The sequence below is a fragment of the Neodiprion lecontei genome, chromosome 7, assembly GCF_021901455.1.
Source record: "Neodiprion lecontei isolate iyNeoLeco1 chromosome 7, iyNeoLeco1.1, whole genome shotgun sequence".
In the NCBI taxonomy this organism is placed as follows: Eukaryota; Metazoa; Arthropoda; class Insecta; order Hymenoptera; family Diprionidae; genus Neodiprion; species Neodiprion lecontei.
In genome coordinates, this window is record NC_060266.1 from 25,306,637 (window position 1) to 25,330,774 (window position 24,138).

General features: G+C 43.9%; 1 protein-coding gene and 1 long non-coding RNA gene across 8 annotated transcripts in view; one reads left to right on the top strand and one right to left on the bottom strand.

The window, feature by feature from the left end:
* The window catches only part of LOC124295531, a 172,546-nt gene that overhangs the window by 55,700 nt on the left and 92,708 nt on the right, over positions 1–24,138 (bottom strand). For 4 of the 5 annotated variants that reach the window (XR_006905483.1, XR_006905484.1, XR_006905481.1 and 1 more), the window contains exon 4: positions 4,376–4,547. This is a non-coding gene — a long non-coding RNA (uncharacterized LOC124295531). Of the gene's footprint in view, positions 1–4,268; positions 4,548–24,138 lie in introns of all 5 variants that reach the window. The other variant, XR_006905482.1, reaches the window with a different exon arrangement.
* Positions 1–24,138, top strand: part of LOC107222259 (neurotrimin-like) — a 122,744-nt gene that overhangs the window by 25,012 nt on the left and 73,594 nt on the right. For all 3 annotated transcript variants that reach the window (XM_046745931.1, XM_046745933.1, XM_015661538.2), the window contains exon 2: positions 16,211–16,317. In XM_046745931.1, coding sequence (XP_046601887.1) covers positions 16,211–16,317 — 107 coding nt within the window. The remainder of the gene's footprint in view (positions 1–16,210; positions 16,318–24,138) is intronic.

The following is a 24,138-nucleotide window of genomic DNA, read 5'->3' on the forward strand; positions in this document are numbered from 1 at the left end:
AATCTCACTTCGCCTCGCTGTAACGACTGCATGTCCAAATCCTCGTCCAAAGTGCTTTTCTCTCAATGACGGAGTTCTTGGATTGGACTGTTTTTCTGCTTGAAAGTGTGCCTTGCACGTCAATGATCTTCGACGATGTTTTTTTTCGCTAGTGTTCTCTTGCGTGATCAGTCGCTACTGTCTTTAATATCTAACGGACTCTCCGTTTCACCCGGCTATCGCCTTCCATTCCAAGAACCCTGATCCTTGCACTCTGTTCTCTGGACTCGCCAAGGCTGCGTTCCATTGGTCCCAAGACACTGTTCACTTACTCTATGAACTGCGCACTTCCTTTCTACCGTTCTGTCAAATTCCTCGCAATAAACATGTAATTGATATTCTAAACATGTCTAAGGTTATTAAGCCTTCATCCTAACCTCCGTCGTCCTAGAACGTCAAAGCGAAGCCGAACCATTCAATTCCTTACCGCTCGGGAATAAGCGACTTTGAGGTAATTACAGTGTTACATGTGTTTTGTGAATTGACAGTCGCAGTCACTTCTCGCTGTAAGTTTGACCTCGGGGCTGTATGGGAACGTGATTTTGGAAAATTAAGGATCGAAACACGTCAAGAGAGAGAGAGACGGGGGGGGGGGGGGGGGGAGAAAAAGGGTGATTTTCAAATTTTCGCCAAAGTTGTCAAGCCACAGGGTAGGTTATAGGCAGTTATTGGGAAACGAGGGTCGGGCGGCGCGGAGACCGAATGACCAGCTCCAATCAGCCTCTATTGCCGCGACCAATCGATTTCCGTAATGAATTGTGCTTCTCTCCCCAAGTCGCCACGCCGTCCGAAAGCTTGCACGGTTGTAGAGGTATACAGCCGCCTCGCGCCACGGAAGCAATATTGCTTCTTCAGGTTTACAAGTTCCCTCGAAGCAGCGGGCGATACACATCATCCTTTACACCGCCGTGCACAGGGTGTCCGACGAAAAGCGGATCACGAAAAAAAACCCGGAGAGCCAAAAGCGGTTACGGGTCGAATTGCTTGATTCGAACCCCTAACTGAGGACAAGTCCGTGACCGCAGTCACGGTGCGAAAAGCGAACGAAAGCTTCTGGTAGAGAGAAGCTGCGTGTGTTTGTGGCGTTTATGGTCGGTGTTAAAGGGGGCGATGATGGTAGCGTTTTGACGCGATCCTCGAATCACTCGCACCGGAAACGGAAACGCGGACATGCACCGCATACGCGCATCGCACGAAATATACACTTCGATTTATTTATATGCTCGTTCGAATTAAACTACCGTTGCCCCTGCAGTTGTACGTGTCGAAACGGATGTGTAGCCGGCAGATCCCGTTGTTGGACTGTAAACGCTGGAAACGATTCCCGCTGTTATTGCTCAACGCTGTCGCATTCCTCGTTTGACATTCGAATAACGATTTGAGCAAGGAAGTTGGGAAGAAATGGAAGGAAACGGAAATATCAGGAGAATATTGTAAGTAGATGGGGAGGGAGATGAGGTATAATCGAGACATCCGACGACTCGAAGCCAATTTTCAACGGATTACACGTGACGTCCGGTGTATCGATTCAATTACTTCACCCACTTACGTTCCGATATTGGTACGTATGTTAAACATCCTTTGCTTTCGGGGGATTGGAAAATTCGGAGATACATAGAAAGGGGAATCGAGGGGCGGTTCTCCGCGATTTTTCAACATTTTTAGCCTCGGTTTGAGTCACGTCAAGGGGAAAGAGTATAAAGCGAAAATAAAGAGAGGGTGAGAGAATGGAGGATCGGCCGAAGAAACGAGAAAAAGGTTTTGATCTCGTCACCGAAAAGTTAATAGCCAATAAATATGCAAATGCGGTACCGGGCGTGGCGTAGTTGTCAATTGAGAGCCGATGATATTTTTACGGTGTCGTCGAATGCCACCCCATCCCCTGTTACATTCCACCCCTGGCCTATTTTTTTTCATACATTTCAAAAGGCGAGGGGAGGAGACAATAGTGTATCCGATATCTTGCTGACAAGTGAGCCTAAGTATTGTCGTAATCCTCTTTTTCTTCCTCTGCGGCATCGGTTCTAATACGTAGTAACAGCAGCGACGTCGAAGATATGATCGGGATCATAAAGGAATGAAGGAAACGTCGAAAAGTGGGGAAAAAGTGACAGACAAGCATGTGGGATGCGGCGGTATTTCCTAACCCCCTTCCCCTTTTTTACTGGGGTTCTTTAACCGAAGATTCGAGCTTCCGAGAGAGAAAGGGAGGGAGGGAGGGAGGACGATGGAGAGAAAGAGAGGGTGGTCCTTCGTTCCTTTCCGTGCTGAACAGAAACATTTTATAATCTTATCATCCCTGGCATTTTCCGCATATTTTCCAAATTCCCAAGCGAAGGCTCCGGATTTGACGCATCGCTTTCTCGAGTCTAAATCGCGGGAAACCCGGATTGTATTTTCTCTTTCTCTCCACTTTTCTCCACCGAAATGAAACGAATAAATAAATAAATGAATAACTACGACATGTTACGATCGTACGGACTCTCACTCTCTCTCTCTCTCTCTTTCTTTCTGTACATTTTTATGCTTTCCAAAAGCTTTGCGCGGTGGAATAAGATTCCAGTCAAACCAAATCAATTCGTCGTGGCTCGGTTAGAAAAATTTCTTCTCTTTATCACATCGTTCGTAAATTTTAAAGTTTCCACTTTCCTGTCTTTGGAATAAAGAGGAAAATACTGTAACCACGCCGGAGATAAAATCATCAGTTTACACTCAATCTCGACGTTTCGAGGTCTCGAATTTTCAAAATTAGGTAAAAAAAGAAAATTTCACTTACTGTAAAAAAACTCTGATACTGTAATCCTATCGGCTGTCGAGCGATTTTCCTGCCTGCTTCTTATTTTTTATTTTTATTTTTTTTTCGATCAGACCCGTTTTACAGGCTGCGCTGAAAGCTGCGAGCAACGAAACGAAACAACGGATCGACCGATCGAAGACTAACGATTCGATTCGTTAGTTGGTCACAGTGTCAACAGAATCAGTCTGCCTCTGCAGCCCATCGTAGGGGCGGCGGTGCAGCCACTACGAGATTAGTTTTGTTGGAGGCAATTTGAATTTAGATTAGTTGCTGCAAATTGGCATCGCCGATCGCCACATACTGACCAAAGCGACGGAGCGAACGTTGCCCTTTATGTCTACATGTGTAGGCACGGATCGTACTCAAATCGCGTTACAGGCGAGGCCCAAATGGGGAGGATAAGTAATCGCCTCAGAGTTTGTCCAGCCCTCGCGTTCCGGCCAGCTCTTAATCATCCCGAAAGAAGGGTAGCCAGATTTTAAACACGTCTGTGGGACACCACATTATTGTATTCTATATATTCACTGGATTTGGCTCTACGCATAAAACTGCCAACGCAAGATATTTAAATATATTTCGGACAAATATTGACGTTTACGAGTTGTGTGACCATATTTGGATTTGCAAAGTTCGAACGCGTGAGCTTGAAAATTGACATTTCTCTGGTTGAACACCACAAACGGTTCACTTCGTAAAACGACAGAGGTAACTTCCGTAAGCATGCGAAGCTTTTACTCGCGCAGTTATTTGCAAATTATTTAGTTGTGTCAGTTTCGTCGTCGGTGTGCGATTACTTTTTCTCTATCTATACATCTCCAAATAAATTAACTTTCATATCACCAAAGAATTATTTCCGTCCTTACGATATGTGTTTCCTTTCTTTTTTCTCTCTCTCTCTCTTTCTCTCTCTATTATCGGCACATTTTTCATTGTCAGAATCGAAACTGCAATCTGCATGATTAAAAGATCGAAATGAAAAAAGGGCAGGAAGAAAATATTTCTTTTCACGAAGTACACCGATGATAAATCGAACGGCAAATCGGATATAAAAGTGATGGTGGGAGTAACGAACCGTTTATTGAAAATTGATCGTTCGTTGATTAAAATGCATACGTTTGACGTCGACTCGTGCATATCGGTGTAATTGAAAAAAATGTCGGTACTGTGATCAGCTCCAAGAGGCACGGAAAAAAGGGACGTACGAGGTATTTAAAATTAACCGTAATTCCCGCAGGCAATTGCGTATAATACGTACCTACATCTATACATATACGTATAATACAGCGCTGATTTATTCCTCGGGGATTATTAAACGGGAGTGATCCCCTCTCCTCCCTCCCTCACGTTAATTGAGCGGCTAACAACTTACATCAATTATTACACCGTCGTTCGTACCCGGCTAGCTGTGCAGCCGAACCACGAGGCTACTTACCGCTAGCGTGACGGCGGAACGAACCCCGTATTCCCGTTTTTCACCCCTCGCATGGAAGCCGGATGTCATTAAAGGGAAGCGCGATCGACGCGGTGAACGAGGCTTACCTCCTCTCGGGAAACAGGAAGAAAACAGCCTCGGCAAATCCCGCGAATGTACCGTGAAATATTCATCCCGGTCACCCGGCAGTCCTACGGGAACAGTGGCGACCTCCTTCGGGCCGTTTGTTTATGGGACAAGAGCTGCCTGCCGGGCCGTCAAGCCGGCGTCCGATGTGTCCTGGAAATTAAATTTCAACGGTAAGGTACAAGGAGAGATAAATAAAATGGTAGAAAAAATAATTCCCGACACGTATGAGGGATACGAGGGCTGATAACTCTTGTCCGAGAGGCCGAGCTCGGGATGAGGGAAATCTTTTAAAATAGCTTATGCGCAATTTTTTACCCCCACCTTTCGGCGGCCGCCGTCGGCCTCCCTCCCCTTCCTCTCGGATTTTTTCATAAGCTTCCACGGGTCGAATTTATGCGAATATATTCGCGACGAAGCGCAGAAGTCGGCCAATAGGATTCCGTCCCTGCGGCTCCGGCGCGTCCGACGCGAACGGACAGAAATGAATAGACCGAGGGACTAGGGTACTTTACAAATATGTGACCAGAAAACAAACCCGGACCACCTACCCTGCCCTACCCTTCCACCTTCCCTCGTTTTACCTCGTTTTTCGACTTTCGGTCAGGGCAGGCACGATGACAGATTTCCGAGGGATCAAAATTCCCCCATTTTTTCACCCTAATTTATCGCCCGCTAGTCCACCTCCTCCTCCTCCTCCTCCTCCTCCTCTTCACATTCGGAGAAGGAATCACCCCGGATTTACTCCCGCAGGAACGGCGACCTGCACGACGGGCACGCTTGTGACCGATTGGATCTCTTAGTTTCCACAATTCCCACCCCTGTTCCTCTTTATCTCCCCCCTATCATTTCAAATTTCATTTTCTACGCGTCTCTTTTTACTCCGGTCAAAATTGATCCGAATTAAAAATGATCGGATTACTGCTGCGTTTTAGCGTACAGCAAATTTCGACCCTCGGTAACCCAAATCTGAAGTGATTTTTGCGACGCTATCGATAGGTGAAAAATAACGTGACAATCGCGCAGAGCGGAAAATTCTACGTAGAATATCGGAAGCGGAATCGGATTAACAAATTAAGTAAAAAGAAATTCTACTTACAGACGGCATCTCGGGAATATTGGTGAAATAATTTCTTTTTCCTTAATACCAAATTCCACATATTTATGCGATAAAATACCGAAAGTTTACGTAATATCAAGTTATAAATTACTTTCTAATTACAGGATTATATTCTCATCCATAATAATTTACAATTCACCATTATTAGTCACATGGCCGATTAGACGAAAGCGTGAATAATTCGTATCGACGAAATGAAATCTCTGATGAAATCGATTCGACGATGCCACATGTTGTACGTATACCTCTGACAAATACACTTTGTACGTAAGTTACACGCCGTCTGCGTTTTTCCCTTATATACACTATATTACTGGCGAAGCAAACGGCTTACGTACCTCTGGAAATCACATTATATAATCGCTGTGTGTGTGTGTCTGATGTTTGCCGGGCATGCAGGCTACATACATGCATACATACATATGTATACATGCGTATAGAACGGCGTTTCCTCGTTTCCTCGTTTCCTCTTTGTGCGAGTATAAAAGCGGTCTAGGGAAACTGCTAAGTCTACGGAGTTCATTTAGATAAAATCTGCGAGCGTCTATCGACGCTGAGTCCTAGAAGCTTGCGGGTCCAGACAGAGATTCCGAGCTCAAGGAGCGGCTCCGCGCCCAGCAAGATCTCGATTCCATCCCACTCGGCAAACAAAAGTCAGAGTCGTATATTCCTATCCCTTCCCCCCCCCCCCCCTCATCTCTCTTCTCCTCTCCTCACCATTCCGCCGTCCAGAAAGTTTAGCGCTCCAGCGTCGTTTCATAGACCGAATAGATAGGCAGAAGAGGGACGGCTTGCGGTCAATTCCGGTACCTCAAAATCGCCGTTGGCACTTCCTTGGCCGACGCCCCCGCGGTTAAAAGGAGAAGAAGGGGGTGTGACGCGGATAAGAGGAGAGAAAGAGAGAGAGTGAGAGAGAAGAGAAAGAAAATCGGAGGAGGAGGAGCGGAAAGAGGAAGAAGAGAAAGAAGAGACTCGCGGCTCCGCGCGCTCGGGCCAGATATAAAATAGGTATAACAACGGCGAGGTGATTGTAAAAAGGTATAGGCTGCATGGGGGGAGGGGGGCTCATTTGAATACTTAGATTGGACAGGACGGGGGACGCTTAATCGCGTTTTCTCCAAGAAATTTATGAGATCCTAGCCGATAAGGTTGGAAATAAGAGCTAGAGGGCGAGAGTCTTCCGTGGGGCGGGAAAAACGGAGGGGGGCTAGGTGTAGTGGGTAAAAAAGCGCTTCCGCAACCCTCTTCTTTGTACCACCGACCCACACACGCCCTGCGAGCACCCTCTTCCTTATACCGCAAACCTCTGCAGACTGCACGGGAACCTAATTTACTACCGCGTCTTCTCTCCGTCGGAAGTGCTCCTTGATATACGATTTTTTTCATTTGTTCTTCGGTGTCGGGATTGTTTTCAGGGCGAGGGGGGGGGGGGGGGGGGGGGGGGAGTTCCGAATTTGAAGATTTCCGAAAGCGCCTAATTTCGAATTATTCGGTGGCGAAACTTGGAGTAAAGAAATCAAAATTTGGAGAAACGACAAAGTTTCGAATGGTCGGAAAGCCGACGGGACAAAGTGCCAAAAATAAAGTTTCGATAGAAAAAAATTCCGACAAATTAAAATATATTCACACAGCGTAGGTTATTCAACGAGTGGTTGTGAAACATCACAAATAAAGAAAGATCAAAGTCATGAAATTTTACCGAACCAGAAAAAAGTTCGGAATTTGGCGCTTTCGAAACTTTTCAAATTTGGAATATCAACCCCGGCCCCAACGCGAGTGGATTTATGTTAGTTTCTTCCTTCGCCAATTTGCCGAAAACATAACAAGACTGCATGCTCCGCACAGTGGAAAAATTATTTCTTGGCTTAAGACAATCAAGATCTGGCACAGCTTTTCAAATTCTTTCAATCGATAAAATTATTATCGTACAAGATTTGATATATATTATGTATGCTTTTTTTCTTTTTTAAACATAACCTCTGTTAACCTCGATACGTCTCTCACTCTCTCTCTCTCTCTTTCTGCTGAAAGTTGCCGAAATGAGAATATTTTTTTATACAGCATAATATTCATTAAGGTTTAATCGAGGTGAGGTTACTTTTACGAGTACGTATAAAAACAGAAGGAAGAAAAAAAACCTGTCATCCTTTCATTTCGGTAAGTATATTGAATATCGGAAAATAGTGGGAAAAAAATATTCAAGTATAACCAAACAATCCATACTTGATTGCAATTGTATCACAGACGTATTTTATCGAGTCGTTAAAAATTAATGCAAATTTATTCTTCAACGGTGAAAATCGTTGGATATCAGAAAAAAAAAAAAATGCGTAAAAAAATAAAATAAAATAAAATCAGCCGTACCTCTGAATAATTGTTGTAATTATTCCGAAAGAGTAAAGACATTTCGCGCTTTGGCGAAGCCCGCGGTGATTTTTCTTGACGGTTTCTTTCAACCGCATCTGCAGCGAGCCTCGCGATAAACGTTATCTTGGCCAAGGTGTACGACCTCTAGAAAGCGAAAAAACTAAGGGTGGCCCGTACCTGTGCATCGCCGATGAGTTTTTCCTCATTCTTCTTTCTCCGCCGGTCGAAAAACGCGGAAGGAAGCGTTGACAGAGCGCGGCAAAAAACGAAGGAGAAAGGCTAAGGGTTGAACGGCGATAAGAGTTATCCGGGATTTATTGGCCGAGGATAGACGGACGGATCGACGGGTGTCGTTTGTCTCGTTGATGGGAAAAAGCTGTATTTATTGTTCGTTAATATAAGATTTTTGACGAAACCTTCGTGGCGTAAATTGTTATTATTTTCTTTGATTTTTATTGATTTTTTTTTTTTTTTTTGTCTTTTTATACGCGCCCGCATAGAAGATCGAGAGGAAGAAAGAGACAGGAGGAGAAAAGGGAATCTTACGTTCGGGTAAAACGTTTTCGCACGCGGATTCAATAGATAAAGAACGTTCCTCGATTTATATCGAGACGGTAAAAGATTTCGTTTTTTCGTTACCGCGAGCACCGCGATCAGATCAACACCAGGCATTTTTCCACATTGTGTAGGAAACGGCCCGCCTCCCTCCTTTTCCCTCTAAGCTAGCTTTATATATCTGCTTCTGTGCGGGCGTGTGTGTGTGTGTGTGTACAGTGAGTATATATGGAGTATATTTGGGGAAGAGGCGGATAAAGCAATACTTTTAGCAGCGTGGTAAACACCGGGGAAATAGCAAAAAGTGTACACCAACGACGTAAAACTTTCTTCATCCTGCAGCCGTTTCCGGTTTGACGTCGAAAGAGCGAGCGAACCTGGCGAAGTAAGGGCTGGGATCGTAACTTGACAAATCTGTTTTCATCTTTCTGCTTCGATGCGGGCAAAGCTGCCCGGCAATTTTCGTGATTACCCATATACAATATCGCCCGATATTATACATACGTATATATATATTAGGGTGTTTCTGTAAAAAATGATTCACGATTCTCCACCGTGGTACCCTGTAAAAAGTTTGTTCAGATTAAAGGAAAGATTCTGTCGAAATAAGAGCGTTCCACCGTCACGTGGAAGATCGCGCCAAGTTGATTTTTCACCTCGTTTCACACTTTTTTTAAGGGGGGGGTAAGGTATTAAATTTTTTTTTTTTTCAATTTTTTTTTATTTTTCTAATTGATTGCACAATATGTCAAGAATATTGTGTTAAAATTTCAAGTCGATTGAAGCAAAATTGAGGAAGTTATGAGTAAGAGTCCGTTGCTCCGGGATGAGGTTTTATACCTGACCGACAGTTACGCGACGCGCTCACCCGGCCCAATTAAAACCAAACGGGTCTGTTCAGGTAGAGTCAAGAATATTCGAGGCATGGTATATACATCAGTTAAACACTGTACGCCGTGCTGAGCAGTAACAAGTGACGCTAAAATTTTGACTCTGTTTTCCTTCAATTCGTACATCGAAAGTGTTACTTTGTTATCGTTCGTGTTCGTACATCGAAAAATGCCCCGAAAAATTAGCCAAAGTCTGTCAGTGGCACCGCTACAATCGTTGAAATTGCAGCTCATGTAGCTGCATGTACTTTCAATGAAGGTTCTTTTGCCTTGCTGGCCTTTATGCAAGAGATGCACATCCCGACAGGGCCAAGTTCTCACGAATGGGCACGACAAGCTGACGAGTTGCGAATTAGTAGAGCAGAGGAGCAAGCAGCGCGTGACAGTAAAGAAGAAAGAGTTTTGCGTAGACAAATGCAAAAAGATGCTCTAGACCATCTTGATGGAAGCCTTTTGCTCTACGGACCTGGCATCGACGACTCTGTGGGAGTATAGAAAAATTATCGAATTTTATGTTGAATTTTTCAGTACGCAAAACTCTAAAGCGTTTTTCTGAGACTTGTCATTTTTGGAGTCCGTGCCCACCATAACTAAAAATCTACTGGACCAATCGTTTTGAAATTTTGCACAGTGTTTTTTCACATTATTCACCAGGTATTGTCGGGAGCTTTTTTTTTTTTTTCAATAATTATCAATTTTACAACAACAAATTAGACGTTTTTTTTAGCGAAAATCTGGTTTTTGGCTTCCAAGTGCTACGAAAAATCGAAAAATCGAAAAAAAAAAAAATCCTCCCGTGAATACCTCGACAAACATCTCCTTTAACAAATGCATTTTGATTTTTTCGTTTCACATGATTTGGTTGCGAGTTATGATGGGCACCGCAAAACAACTTTTTCTCGAGGCGCCTCCGGAGATTCATCGTCAGTCGCTCAATTTTTGATATTTTGCAATGAAAATTTAGGGAAATATTGTTCAAATGTTACATTATCATGTATGGATTGCCTGAATAAACTAACACCATCTGTATTGCCAAAAAAAAATCTTAAAAACATGCTTTTTTTTCACCGAATTAACCTTACCCCCCCCTTAATCTGTGAAGAAACACGTTGTAGCAATTTAATTATTATTTCTTTCCTGACACTTATAATCAACCCAAAGATCACGATCTGTAACACAACACGATATATCAACCGGGAATCTTATTCTCCTAAACTAAAACTTTATTGGATACTTGATATTACGAGCGTGGGTTTTTTTCGTGACGTAAATTGATATTACGATTGATGTAATCGATAGAAAAAAAAAAATGTATTCACGATGAGTCGCGATTTCAAAAATATTTTTAAAAGTGAAAAATCTTCCACATAACGTAGAACTCTCGTCTTTTGACAGAAGCTTTCTTTTAATCTAAATAAACGTTGTAGCGAGTGCCATGGTAACAAATTGCAAATTATCTTCTTCTGAAACACCCTAAATTGCATATACATATATATGTGTATAGACTTCTAGGGACATATTCTACCGGATAATGCGGTAAATGAAATTGATTATTATTATCTTTATATGTCCACGTGAACATTCTTCGAAAATTTTTATCACTATGTGACGCTGAAGAAGCGAATCGCCGCATGTATAATCTGCTCGATTTTATAATTCTGGTACAGGGGTGGCCGGTAACATCCCTTAAGCGTAAATAATAAATCTCCTTCCGAGAGGCTCAGTCAGCCTAGTCAGCAATTTTTACCATCTTCACCCCCGATCCCGCAGGAAAAAAACCTTCCTTTCGCTCATGCATCTCTGTGTGTGTGGGTGTGTCTGTGTGTACGGTACATACATCATTCCATGTAATGCCAGGACATAACGAAGAAGAGGAGATGGTACTCGAGCTTGCCTACGTAACAGGAGATGGTCGATTTTCAAGATTAAGGATTTTTCCCAAGTAGGTACATAAGTATAATAATCCCATGCGTATACTGTAGGAAAAAAGCTAATTCGAACAAATAATTTCATCCACGGGTCCGTATATGTATATATATATAAATGTGTGTGTGTGTGTGTGTGTATTGCACGATCCGTGGAGAAAAGTTGAAACTATCGTCAAATTTTTTTTTTCCATTTTTTTCTATTTTTCTTATTTATATGTATAAATTATTGCCATCCCTGTCCGGCATCGTTTAATCGTATTTCATATTCTTCATTTTTTTTTTTTTTTTTGCGTTTTTTTATTCACTTCATCTCGTTTCTCCATAGAATTCCGAAAGTGTCTCATACCGTAGAGTCGGCAAAAGAAGCCATCGTGGTGTAATAACGCGAGCCCCGCAGGGTATTTATTATACCCTATACCGAATTTTAATGCATATTCAAGGTGAGAAAATGAAGTGCGGTGACATAAAGGAACCCATCCCATATGCAGTCCGGCGGACTACCCTTAGCTGTGGTTTATACTCGTGGGTTTATTGTACATAACTCATTTTTGAGGAGAGAAAAAACAATGGCAACGAAAAAAGGAGAGGAAAACAGTGTGGCTTATGGCAGTCAAGAATGAACGGAATATACAGTTGGAGCAATGATGTACGACTGAGGCTAATCGAGTTAAATTCGTAATTCGAAATTGAAATTAGGTCTTAGAAAAAAAAAAAAAAAAAAAACGCAATTTGTCAAAGAAGTTACGCGTACTACGGAATAAAATTCTGCAACGATTTATCTAATGATCTAGATTAAAGTGCTAAATGTTAGCAAGGAAAGTCTGAAAAAGAAATTGAATTGAATTTATTGATAAGCGAACATTTCATTGTATATATTATTGTGTTAAATAAAATTATTATCTTGTCAAAAACTACGACAAGTACAGCTTTGGTTGCACTTGAAAATCGCTATTTCGCACGCACTCGTCAATGTTTCGATTCATTGAATCTTTCTCCGAATCTACGTCCTTGATAAGTGTAACGCCGCGCCTTTTCTCTCCTGTCCGTGAACAGTAACAGCGATATTTCATACTCGGTGCGGTACGATAAAAACGTCGATGCATCTCGGTGTAAAGGGAGCGGGCGTGGATGAGTCGGGGATATTAATTAAACGAGCGAAAGGTGAACAAGGAGGCTTCGAGTGTGCGGGCCGGCACGGCAGCGCGGCTGGACAATTATTAGCGAAACGGAGCGAAAAGGGAAGTTGTACAGCGGTCGCTTTTCTCCCGGTTTCCCATTGTCCGTTGGCGCCGGTCAATTCCAACAGCCACTCGGCCCGAATGATCATCCCCCTGCGGCTCGGCGTGGATTCTAATATCCTCGTGGCTGCCGCAGACGCCCGTCTGCGTCGAGAGAAAGGAGAATCAGGATACGGTAAACGAAGACCGAGAAGATAGGGGTGGGGGTGAAAAAACCCGGAAAGGCGAAATTTTAAGATAACGAAGGATCGGGGTATAGAAATTCGGATTCTCGATAAATCGGTGGGTGGAATAACTGTTTTCTCCAAAGTTTATTTAACGCTAACCAAAAAGTATTTCCAGAACAATCGGCATTCCGAATGAAAAAAAAATCCCTTCACGGGATGTGAAGGTATAGAAAAACGAAAGTTACGAAGTTGAAAAATTGAGAGAGCCCGATGCTTCGAACGGCCAAGAAACGATAAAAATTATCTGTCGAAAATCAAAGTTCGGAAGGAGGAAAAAAATGCGGAAGGACCAGAATCCCAAAAGGACGAGATACCGAATCTCCTGAGAATTCGGAACTTGTGAAATTCGTCAACTCGACGCTAGTTTTATCAAGATTATCTCATTGTGTCGGACACAATCGTCCGTGTCGTCGAAGAAAAAATGAACGCAAAGGCGACATATTTTTAATAACATTTAAACGGAGCATCTTTTCTCCCGTACGTTCAATTTATTCAAGACATCGCTACATCAAAGCGCGTTCCATATTCACGTGTCACTTCAAAAGCGCAACTCCATCTATTAGCTGCAACTGGTCACGTTGGAAAGAATAAACGTGTTTTTGATGTCTTGCAACCTTTCGGTATTTGGTCCATTCTGTGTTTTAATAAATTTTGAGATTTCGGTCTTTCGAGTCTTTGGTCAGTCGTTATTGATAAATTCGGATTCGTAAATTTTGGAAAACGGCACGAGCCTGATATTTGAAAAGTCGACTTTTCGACTCTTCGGTATATCTCGATTCAATATTTTGCCCTTCGCAACCCGGCTCATTCTCAAATAAAAAAAAAAAAAACGTCAGTACAAAATTTATACATTTTTGCGTTCTCAATTTTCGTTTTTGTACAAGACGACGTTTTTCTACGTTTTTAACCTACGGTAATTTGAGTTTTGGGAATTCGTCCCGTCGACTTTTCGATCTTTCGCATTTTTGTACCCCGCCCAAGTAACCGTCAACTTTTCCGAGAGAAATCTTCTTCCTCCGGTGTAACAGCAGCCGAACCTCGGGGATGTACGTCAGACTCCTTTTCCTCTCTCGCTCTCTCTCCCCGTCACTTCGTAACGGAAATGCCAAGGAGAATCGACTAGTAGCTGCGGCGCATCCCCTCGTCCTCCGATCCTCGCGTCGCGTCGCGTCGCGTCGACGAGCTTTTGCAGCAGTGACTGCAGCCAAAGAGCAAGCACACTTAGATAATTCCACGTCCTGTTTCCGGAGACTGCAGCGGCAACACGACGCTAAACCGGACGTAACTTTAAACTTCATGCCTCGCAGCTCCCGCGTTCGTTGTGCATAGTGTAGTGGTTTAAGGATCCTCTTCCTGGGGGGGTTTAACTCGTCCTTTGAAGAGGACCCGTGACGCCCCGATTCCTGGACCGGTGCAAGCTGCTGTGTTTTACAAAATTTATATCACCGATCGATTTATTCACGAAAAGAAGTCAACTTTCTTCTGTCTTTTCTTGCCTTGTTGGAATCCGAATCGATTTGTTATCGTTGTAAAATTGTAAAATCTCAGAAACCGTACGCGGAGAAGATTTTACGTTGGAATGAATTCCTCGTAACGTTGGCGGAGAATTCATACCTGGACCTTCAAAATCTACAGAGGTACGAACATATTTTGTTATACGCCAGGCGATATGCTCGGAATTTGTTAATAATCAGCCGGGTAATTCACCTCTGGTATAGATGATCGGTTTGCTCGGTAATCGAAATTCCGCCAGCTAACCGCGAAAATTTGTCCCTGTATTGTTGAGAGCGAAGATTGCGGTTTACCCTAAACAGAGGGTTTGGACAGGCGGCATGCAGGCGGAGGCGGGGGTGGAGGTGGAGGTGGAGGCGGAGGCAAGTTTGTGCGTTTCTGTCTCACCGTTGCTCACGGAGATGGGGGGTGAGGTTGATGTTTGGTTAGTTAGTTTCGAAACTAATTTCGTTCGATACGTTACAGCGATTCGCCGGATCCCGAATTGATACGTCTTTGTGTCACGTATGTTTGCACGTACCTACACCGAATGTCACCCTCAGACTTCCGGTCCGGAAATGAGATTCCGGAAGAGTGTGGTATCGGTTATTCTTCAGGAAGTTGGGATGTAGAGGATGATTAAATTTGAAAAATTAATGACCTTTCTTTTTATTACCTTTATTATTGGAACAATAACAGTGGCGTTAGATTTTTATTTTTTTTTTTATAACGATTATGTCCACATTTTTGATACAAGTTTCACTGTCCCGAATTTGACCAGCTTTGTGGATTCTATTTTAGCTCCATTGTTTTTTTTCCTAGGACTGAAAACCTTTTTCCATACATGTCTACTAATATTTTACTTACTACATGGTGTGCAATCGAAATTTGCACGCCGGGGTATTCGCGGTGAAATTCAATCACCCGGAAAATTGAACTTCGGACGCGGCTGATAGGCCGTAAGTACCAAAATTGAAAATAGCCACGTGAGTTCATATATAATAACGAAAAGTGATGGAAAAAAAGTGCAAGGTAGAGACAGAAAGACAGAGAGAGAGAGAGAGAGTGAGAGTAAGAGAGAGAGAGAGAGAGAAAAAAATAAAAATACGACGCTAAAGAGTGAGGAAAAAATTTGGCAAGTTATTTGATATATTAAAATTATCCAACGATTTCACGGGGTTTCTATATCCTCGCATTATTTCTCGTTTATTTCTCTTTTTCGCATTCCAGGTTCTTGCGTCAAAGCTCAGGACCAATTTACCTTGTATATAAGTATAGATGCAGTATACATTATAGGTATAAAGAGATTAAAGAGAAAATAAATAAACAGGCAATTAAATTTTTTGATAAGAAAACCCTGGTGTTGAATTTTACCGTCTAAATTTATCTCGTCGAATAACTTCGTCTTCTTGAACAATTTTAAACACGTAAAAGTACGGTGTTTGATATTGAATTTACAAAGTCAGCAGACGAAAGGAATAACTTGGCTAACGTTGTAGAATATTTACAACCAAATTAAAGAAAGAATTATTAAAAAAAAAAAAAAAAAAAAAAACAACAACAACAAAATCAAAAAATCTCAGCAGCACAGAAGAAACGTCGGAGAGAGGGGAAAAAAATCACAACACGTCAAACGTACGCGACTGTCTGTCAGCGTAAATCCATCGGAAAATAAAACATCAAGTGAGATTTGAGGAATTGCTATTCGCCCTCAATAACCAGCCTGTCAGTCTAACTTATGCCTGTCCATAAGTCAGGCATATGTGTTCCGATTCAAAATTTACCCACAATTCGCGTTACACGTGTTGGAAAAATGGCTACATATTTCCACGTTACGCGGTAATACGGGTGAAATGAAACAGAAGGGAGAAAAATCTGGAGGGCATAGAAAAATGAAATGAAACAGATCGGTGATACACAGGACGAAGGATAACGATTATTCTCGATATTAATACGTGCATTCACCGAACTAAAATCGCCAATTTTCTTTTATGTTCCAGCACCGACTTCCGATCCAGAATTCACAGATTCGATCGAGAACATAACAGTGCCGGCTGGTAGAAACGTGAAGCTGGCCTGCAGCGTGAAGAATTTAGGCTCTTACAAGGTAGGTTGAAAAGAAGAGGGAAAAATTCTTTGTAAGGTTCGGAAAAAACTTGACTAAAAAAAGACGAAATCAACTAGTTACGGAAGTCGTTGCACGTACAATAAGTACGATTGCCCCGATTAATCTCGGGGTAAAAAAGAAGCGCCTGTCTCGACTGGCGGTAGCAAGAAAAGTGAGAAACTAAGTGAGCAAGGATAACCGCACATCGGATATCAATAATATTTGTCCACCCGTGAGGTGAGAGAACTTCCTTTGAATCACTCGAAAAAAAATATTCAAATTATAAGCAATAGCTTGGATATGAATTTTTCATTTCAAAGTGTTTCAAAGTTAAGAAAAATCCATCGGATTCGATCGATTCCATTCTTCCTTTGATTGTTATGTTTAGTCACACTGTTTTATACAATTTCACCGAGACGATCAATCTTTTTTCAACACTCAGTTTAATGCTGCTATTTGTTGATCCAAACAGATGTTCGCGTATTCTTGGAAAATTGAATATTGAACAATAAAACTTTGTGAAAAAAGAAAACTGCGTCCCATTGAAGTTGTGTAAAACAGTTGACTGAATAAAAATGAGCCAAGGTAGAATGAAATCGATCGAATACCGATCAATTTTTCTCAATTTCAAAACACTTTGAAATAAAAATTTCATACCTAAACTATTGTTTATAATTTTAAGATTATTTTTTTTATCGGGAGATTTAACGGAAATTCTCTTAGCTCACGAGCGGATAAATTTCACAAATATATCCAGTATGCGATAATCGCGCATGGAATTAATGAGAAAAGTACTGATTCAAGTAAATGAACAACCTTAAGAGGGTTTGAACGTCGTTCGGCCGCCGGAAAGTTATGTTGCACAGCGTAAGCCACGCTGAAAGAATAGACGGAGCCATTGGAGCACCATCTATGGCACGGGGTTGTGCTGTTTGACGGGAATAAAAGTGGTGAAGGGTCTCATTAAAAAGACGAGGGGGTGCAGAGAAAGCGTGCGATGCATCGAGGCTTGCACGCGAAAACTCGAGCTCTTACTTAGACTCTTGTTATAATACGTTAGTCCGTACGTATAAATATACATGTACGTATGTCCATACTGTGCCTTTTCTACGTTATGTTTTTACGCGGTGGACCGCGCTCGCTGCTGCATAAAGGCTGATGCCGGAGATTTTTCTCGAAGAGAATAAGCAGAGGGAAAAAATACAAACGACCATCCTGCAAGGGAGAGAGGAAGGGAAACTGATTTTGCGGTCACCCTTGACTCTCTCTCTCTCTCTCTCTTCTCCAGTACACACCCCGGATCTCCCTCGGGACCGCTATACCGCTAAACACATACTTAGACCCTCAGTTTCCTCGCCCTCGTCTTCTCGGCGATCAGCTTTATTACCCTCAACACTCTCCAGCTGCGGCCGCGCTACCGTCTCGACGGCTTAGTGCACCCACAATACACATGACGGTACACAAGACTACGAACACATACACACGCACACATACGATATATATACATATATATATATATAACATAATTATGTAGATATATAATACACAGAGAAATGTATACTTGGGGGTATGTATTAAATGAGTGTAATCGTTTGGTTCATAAAAGTCGACGGCGGTAAACCCTTGTACCAGTCGACCGCCAAGTAGTCAGCATCAAAGGAGAGCGAAATGTATAATGATCGCATTATAAAAATGTAGATGTATATATATATATATATATATATATATATATGTATATATTTATATGTAACGTTGAGGCAAAAGCCGGCCGCTCTCCTTTTCTTTCTCCTCGTTACGTGTATTTTCTGTAAGAACTTGTGATAATTTTTATTTTTATTAATTTCCGCGGGGTGCTGAGAGAAAATGACGACGACGACGACGACGGCGAGGAGACGTTTTACTGCTGGTATTATTTTTAATTTGCCCCACTCATCCCGGTAGGACGAGAGAACGAAAAAAGCCCAAGGGCAAGATGTTCGAGGGTTGAATAATTTTTGTTAACAGTTTTTATTAAGTTTTTTTGTCTATCCCCCCTCCCACCCTCCAATTTTCGAGTTGGATTTTATTTTGCAACAAGTAAAAGAGTTTCTTTCTATGAAAAAAATATTCTTCCAGCTTTCTTCTTCTTCTTCGTTTTCTCCCGTACACTTTCCCACAGATGAGGAAGAAGAAAAAGTTGAAAGCAATCTGCAGTTCAGCGTATGGGATATAGTGATTGGTACGGATCAGTGAGTTAATGAAGTTTCTGGTACCTATGAGCACGAGGCGACAGAAGGAAGATAAAGAAAATACGCGATACAGGAAAGATGATGAAACCAAGCAGGTGTGGAGAGGCGCGGTATTAACTCTGGAGGTAACTTAAGCTGATCAGCGTGTAAGATATACCTGATCAAGTTTGCCAACTTGACATACTTATACAAGCATCGTCATATCCCTGATCGCGAAGCGTCATTTGGCATACGCGATTTCAAATTATAAAAAAAAAAACCAGCTGCGGTCATGCTCGCATAATACGCCTGTGTACATATTGTGTTGAAAATGTAAAATCTCTCTATCAAAGTTGTTTGAGAGTGAGTAGAAGTATGGAAGACGCTACCAACGGCGGGAGGTTCGTTAACCCTTGAATTCGCTTTCGCGTAGACAGGAATGGGTAATGAAGTAGAGGGTGTTTGTAGCGGGTTGTATTATTAAGATGTTAGTCGGCGGCGGCGTGCACGGCAGACGCACATCCCTCTCTTCTCCTCTCTTCGTAAGCTACTAGCGAGGGGTCGAAACAACCACCCTGAGCGAGCAACCACCGCATCTCCGCCACCCCCGGCCGAGTGGTAGCATCCAGTCGTTTCGATCGGAGGACAGAATATCGCGAGGGGTGGGAAATCCAACTCCGAAAGGGAGTAAAAGCTCGGTCCACCCTTGAGGCTCGAAAATATTGCGACGTTTGTCCGGAGAATCGCGTGTAACTCGAGTCCGTCTGTCTTTCTGGAGTAACTCGAGGAGAAAGAGTGTTTGCCAAAGCTGCGGCAACGGTGACCCCGGCAAAGCCGCAAACACCCCGATTTTTGACGCTGCTAAAACCACGGAGGAAACACGACGGGCCTTCCGACAATCCGAGTACAAGACTTTGCGTCGTTTCGATGAGACCTTGTCGAGGATCTGAAAGAAGAGTGAAGTAAAGAGGAGGAGGAGGAGGAGGAGGAGGAGGAGGAGGAGGAGGAGGAGGAGGAGGAGGAGCAGGAGGAGGAGGAAGTCTTAAGTATTTCCATTTCCATTTCCTTTGAGAGGTGATTCCCCGGGAGTCTTTCGAGCCTCCACCTCCACCTCCACTTCCGCCGCGGCCGCGGTCCCGTGGGATTCCCGTTTTACAAACGTTGTTATATAGAAGGGCGTGCGACCCCTCGAACGGCTCCCTCCTCGAGGTGAAAGAGGGACTTGAGGAGCGTAGAATGAGAGGAAACGGGACAAAGAGAGCTGCACGTTAGGACTTCCGACGTTGAACTTTTCCCAGTCGAGACTGGAAGGGTGGACCGGCGCGCATCTCGTCGACGTCCTCGATCTGCGATCCACCCTCAGCTGTCAACGGTTTCTTGATTACAGCTCGGCGGCATGGTCACGTCGTCTCTTCAGAATCGCCTCCCAGCTCCGTTAGGACAAATGGAGTTTCCAAGTACAGCGTCGAACGAGTGCCGAGCGCCTAAGAGTCTAAGCCAAGAGGTTACAAGCAAGACGGTCTTCTCAGCGTTGAACCGCCCCTTCCTTCCTTCCGTGGAAGGCGGCGCGACGTCCTGCGGTTTGGGGGTTAGGCAAGCGGCAGCTTTAGTGCCACTTACCACCGCAAACATTGTTTTATCATTTTAATGGTGGGGCGAGGCTCTCCCCTCATCCGAATTTAACTGCCAACTCGGATGTAGGGGGACAAAGTCCAACGAGCTGTCGCCAATTCTTCCTTCTCGTGTTTTCGAACCTTTGTACCAATTCCTTCGATCTTTTCCAACCACCGCGGGTTATTGTTTAATCAACGAAGTGGATGGGCGGAAAACCGCTTGTAACACTCTGCCTATCGTCCTTCGTGACGAGTGTCTGTACCTGAAATTTTGCCAAAATGAACAGCATCGACGGCGGTTCTTCCGTCATAGCACTCCGATTCTGAAATTATCCTATGTAGCAATTCGAGTTAGTTAGCCAGGGCTTCGGGGAAGCTTGGAAGTAAAGAGCGAGAGAGAGAAAGAGAGAGAGAAAGTGGATTAATCGAACTTCTGTCTCCAGGATTCTTTGCTTTTTAGTTCTCGTCGACGGTTTCGTTTCTTTTCCACCCCCCCCCCCCCCCCCTCCCCCTCCGACGGCTTTCGCTTTCTCTCTCTCTCTCGTCTCGCGAGACGCTCGCGAAAGAGACATATCCGTCATTTTCTCTTTCCTCTCTATCTCTCTCCCGCCTCTTTCTTCTTTCCTCCTTCGTGTAGCTGCAAGGGATTTTTAATAAAAGTTCACCGTCCGTGTTTAATATTTCACCCTATGATTACGCACGCCTCCCTGATTTCTCACGAGTCCCTCTTCCCCCCGAGATTTGTCCTCTGATCGATGGCGTCTCCGCTACACGAGAATTTCGAAGAAAACTTCGTTCACCGACCGGATCCTCACACGCAAGTTCCGCGAGTGGGACCGACAGGTGTCAGGTGTCAAGCTCCTCCTCCTCCTCCTCCTCCTCCTTCTCCTCCCTCCCCTCTCGCTTGCCTTTCTTTTCCCTTCGATATTCATCAGGTCCACACGAGTGTTTTCTCCCGAGTCACGTACCCGATGCAAGGATGAAATTTCACCGCGAGATCATCGCGACACGAGGACCAGCCTCAGGGTGTGAGTTGGAGTCAAAAGGACCCCGAGACCTCATACCGTGGAGGTCGTTCACCGGTGCGGAGAGAAGACGCTTGTCGCCCTCTTCCGCTTCTCGCCGAGCACCCATCAGCCATCCGCGTTCAATGGAGGGGAAAATGAATGTCATCTGCTCTCCCTTCCGCGGTCGCGACGCAGATCCTGAGGAAGGTGTTTCGACTCCTGCCACTCCTCTCGCACCGTACCGGATAAAATTTTCACCAAAAATAAAGAGGACGAAACGTGGCTTTCCGATCATGATCCTTTGAGCTTTCAGTAAATCTTCTTGCTTGTTCCGATTTCGGACAGCTGCGTTCGTCCCGCGGAAGCTTAGCCAGTCGATTATATCCACCCGACATGCGACACGTCGAAACACTTTTCAGCACTTTCAGTGGGAATCGGATTCCTCCTGGTAGACATGTTCGAGAGAAAATTGTGATCAACGCTTTCGCGCACCGTTTGTTGTACCTTTTCTGCCGTTTTTTTTTTTGCCACGGGCTTAAGCTCCCCAGATCGCCCGGATCGCTGAATGTAACATCGTCGTTCCATTCTTGGCCTGCATGTACACGATATCTACCGTATAGGTATACGTGAACCCAGCCTAGGATGCGGCCTTGTGGGCCACATGCCGTTGCCTACACGGAGGGAAAGGATTGTTTGAGTCAAGTGATATTCGTTTGACTCAACTGAATGCTGTTGTCAAATTCGACGAACACGATACGTGCTTGATTCAACAAAACACTTTTGTCTGTCGAAATACTTGTGACAACTTGACGTAGCATCGAATCAAGACTTCGATCATGCTGACTATCAATTTATTCAAGATAACACAGCGTGAATTCCTTGGTATAAATGTGAATCTCTTATCAAGAAAATGTGTGATTGAGATGACTAAAAATTTGATTGAACGCACCTCTGTCGTTTTGTTTTAAGAATGTGAAATGTTCTAGCAAAACGAATTGAGCTTGTTTTAATTCATGTTTCGTTGAATCAAGACTTCAACGGTTGAAAGGTTCACTCGAATCAATACTTCACTGGATCGCGACAAGAAAGGCTTTCGTCGAATCAAGGAATTCGCTCGACTAAATCATTTTGACAGACTACCTAAATCGAAATTGTTGAATCAAATTCATCGTCTTTGGAACAAGGGATACTAGATTGAAGCGAATGGATGCCAATGAAATATATTCTGTTTCTTCAACAATTCCATCTCCATCGTGCACACCGCGCAATATTACTTCAGCCGTCAAGTTCGCCTGCAGTGTGCAGTATCTTCGGGTGGCTGCTTCGTTGTCCCGAGACGTCGGGCTTCCTTTGAAGTATACCTCCCGGTGCGTGTGTACAACGTTGTGTTATTTACCGGATAGTCGAGCTGCGCACGGCGAAAGCGCGTTACGCTGAATCCACTGTAGGTACGTTCTTACGTAGGTGGTCGAGTTTACCGCTGTCGAGTATCGCCGTCTAGTTCGTAGTTCAGAATCTGCTTCCAGTCGTATTTCTTTGATCTACACTCCGCTCCGTAGATTGGTAGATACAGTTGTATGCACGAGTAATTTTGTGTTATTAACCTGATAGGCGAGGAGGAAGATCGTGAGAGAAATATCGCGTTATTTCTAAGAAGTTGCAACCGCAGGTACGCCGAAGAACCACGAAGGCACCGCCGCCAAGCCTCCTCGGCAAGAAGTTCCGAGCTTTTGATCAAGCGAGAGGATTTGAATTTAATTAAAAAAGACCTTGAGAGCTTGCGTATTTGGCTAAGTAAAACGCTCGTCTCTCCTTCGAATCGGGTCGGATGTCAGCCTCTGCCCGTTTTCCAACTTTTATCATCACTCACCGCGAACGTAAACGCCGAAAGCTCCGACTGACGAAAACAACCGTTATCAGAGTTGTTAACGCTGTATATATACTTGCGAGGAAGATTGTGTCTCGCACTATCGAGTATAAACGGTAACATTCGTTATCGAGTTCGTCTCTTTTCCTCTTTTCTTCTTTTCCCATTCGACAATTTTTCCGCGTTATCTTCTCTCTTTCGGCGTAATCGCTACGGCCAAGAAATTAGGACAAGATCGATCCTCCGTTTTTGGAAATATAACACGTAGCTGGTCAAAGGTCACAGTTTCACGTCGGAGCCTTGTCTTGAGGAAAAAATATACCTTCGATTTATTTTAACTCGCGAATAAAAATTTACGGTTATTAAATATCTTTCGAAATCTGTACCCTCCATAATCCTGATCGTCCCTGAACCTTTCAGCGGAAAAAAAAAAATCATCAGTGTATCTCCGATTACGCTAATTATCGGCGAAAAAGAATAACAAGTGACATACATCCGAGTTGTTCGCGAAACAAGCGACGTGTAAAGTGCACCGTGGGAATCCACGAAGAGCAAAGAGCATTCTTGTAGGTGCGGGCATACCTGTACCTACAGAGCGTCAGTGCAGCCGGAGCGTTGCGAAGGGTGTCTGTTTTGAAAGGGTAGCAATTACCCCGTCGTCCCGGCTGTCAGGCCCGAGGCTGATGTCCCTCTCGCGGTGGCTACCGGGCGAGGAGAAAGCGAGGAGAAAGCGAGGAGAAAGCGAGGAGAGTGGCCGAGGGTAGGAGGAAGATGAAAGCCGAGAGTGCGAGGAGGAACGCCGGCTGCAGATACAGGGGCTCATTAAACCGGGAATGCTGATTGCGTTAACCCCGCCGCTTCCCGCGACACTGCCGCTTCGCCCGATGCCTAGCATTAAATGCCCGGCATTTACCCCCCCAAGAGCTCGACGGACCAGTTCCCTAGGTCGTCTCTAATCGAAATACGGCCGATCTCTCCCTCTCTTTCACTTTTTCTCTCTCCCTCTCTCTCTTCGATAACCCATCGCGACCGGGCGGAGAACCCGCCTCTTAATTAGGGGTTAACTTTTTAATTAAATCTTTTCACTCACCCGCGCGAGTTCGCTATATAACCCTCATTCCACCCCT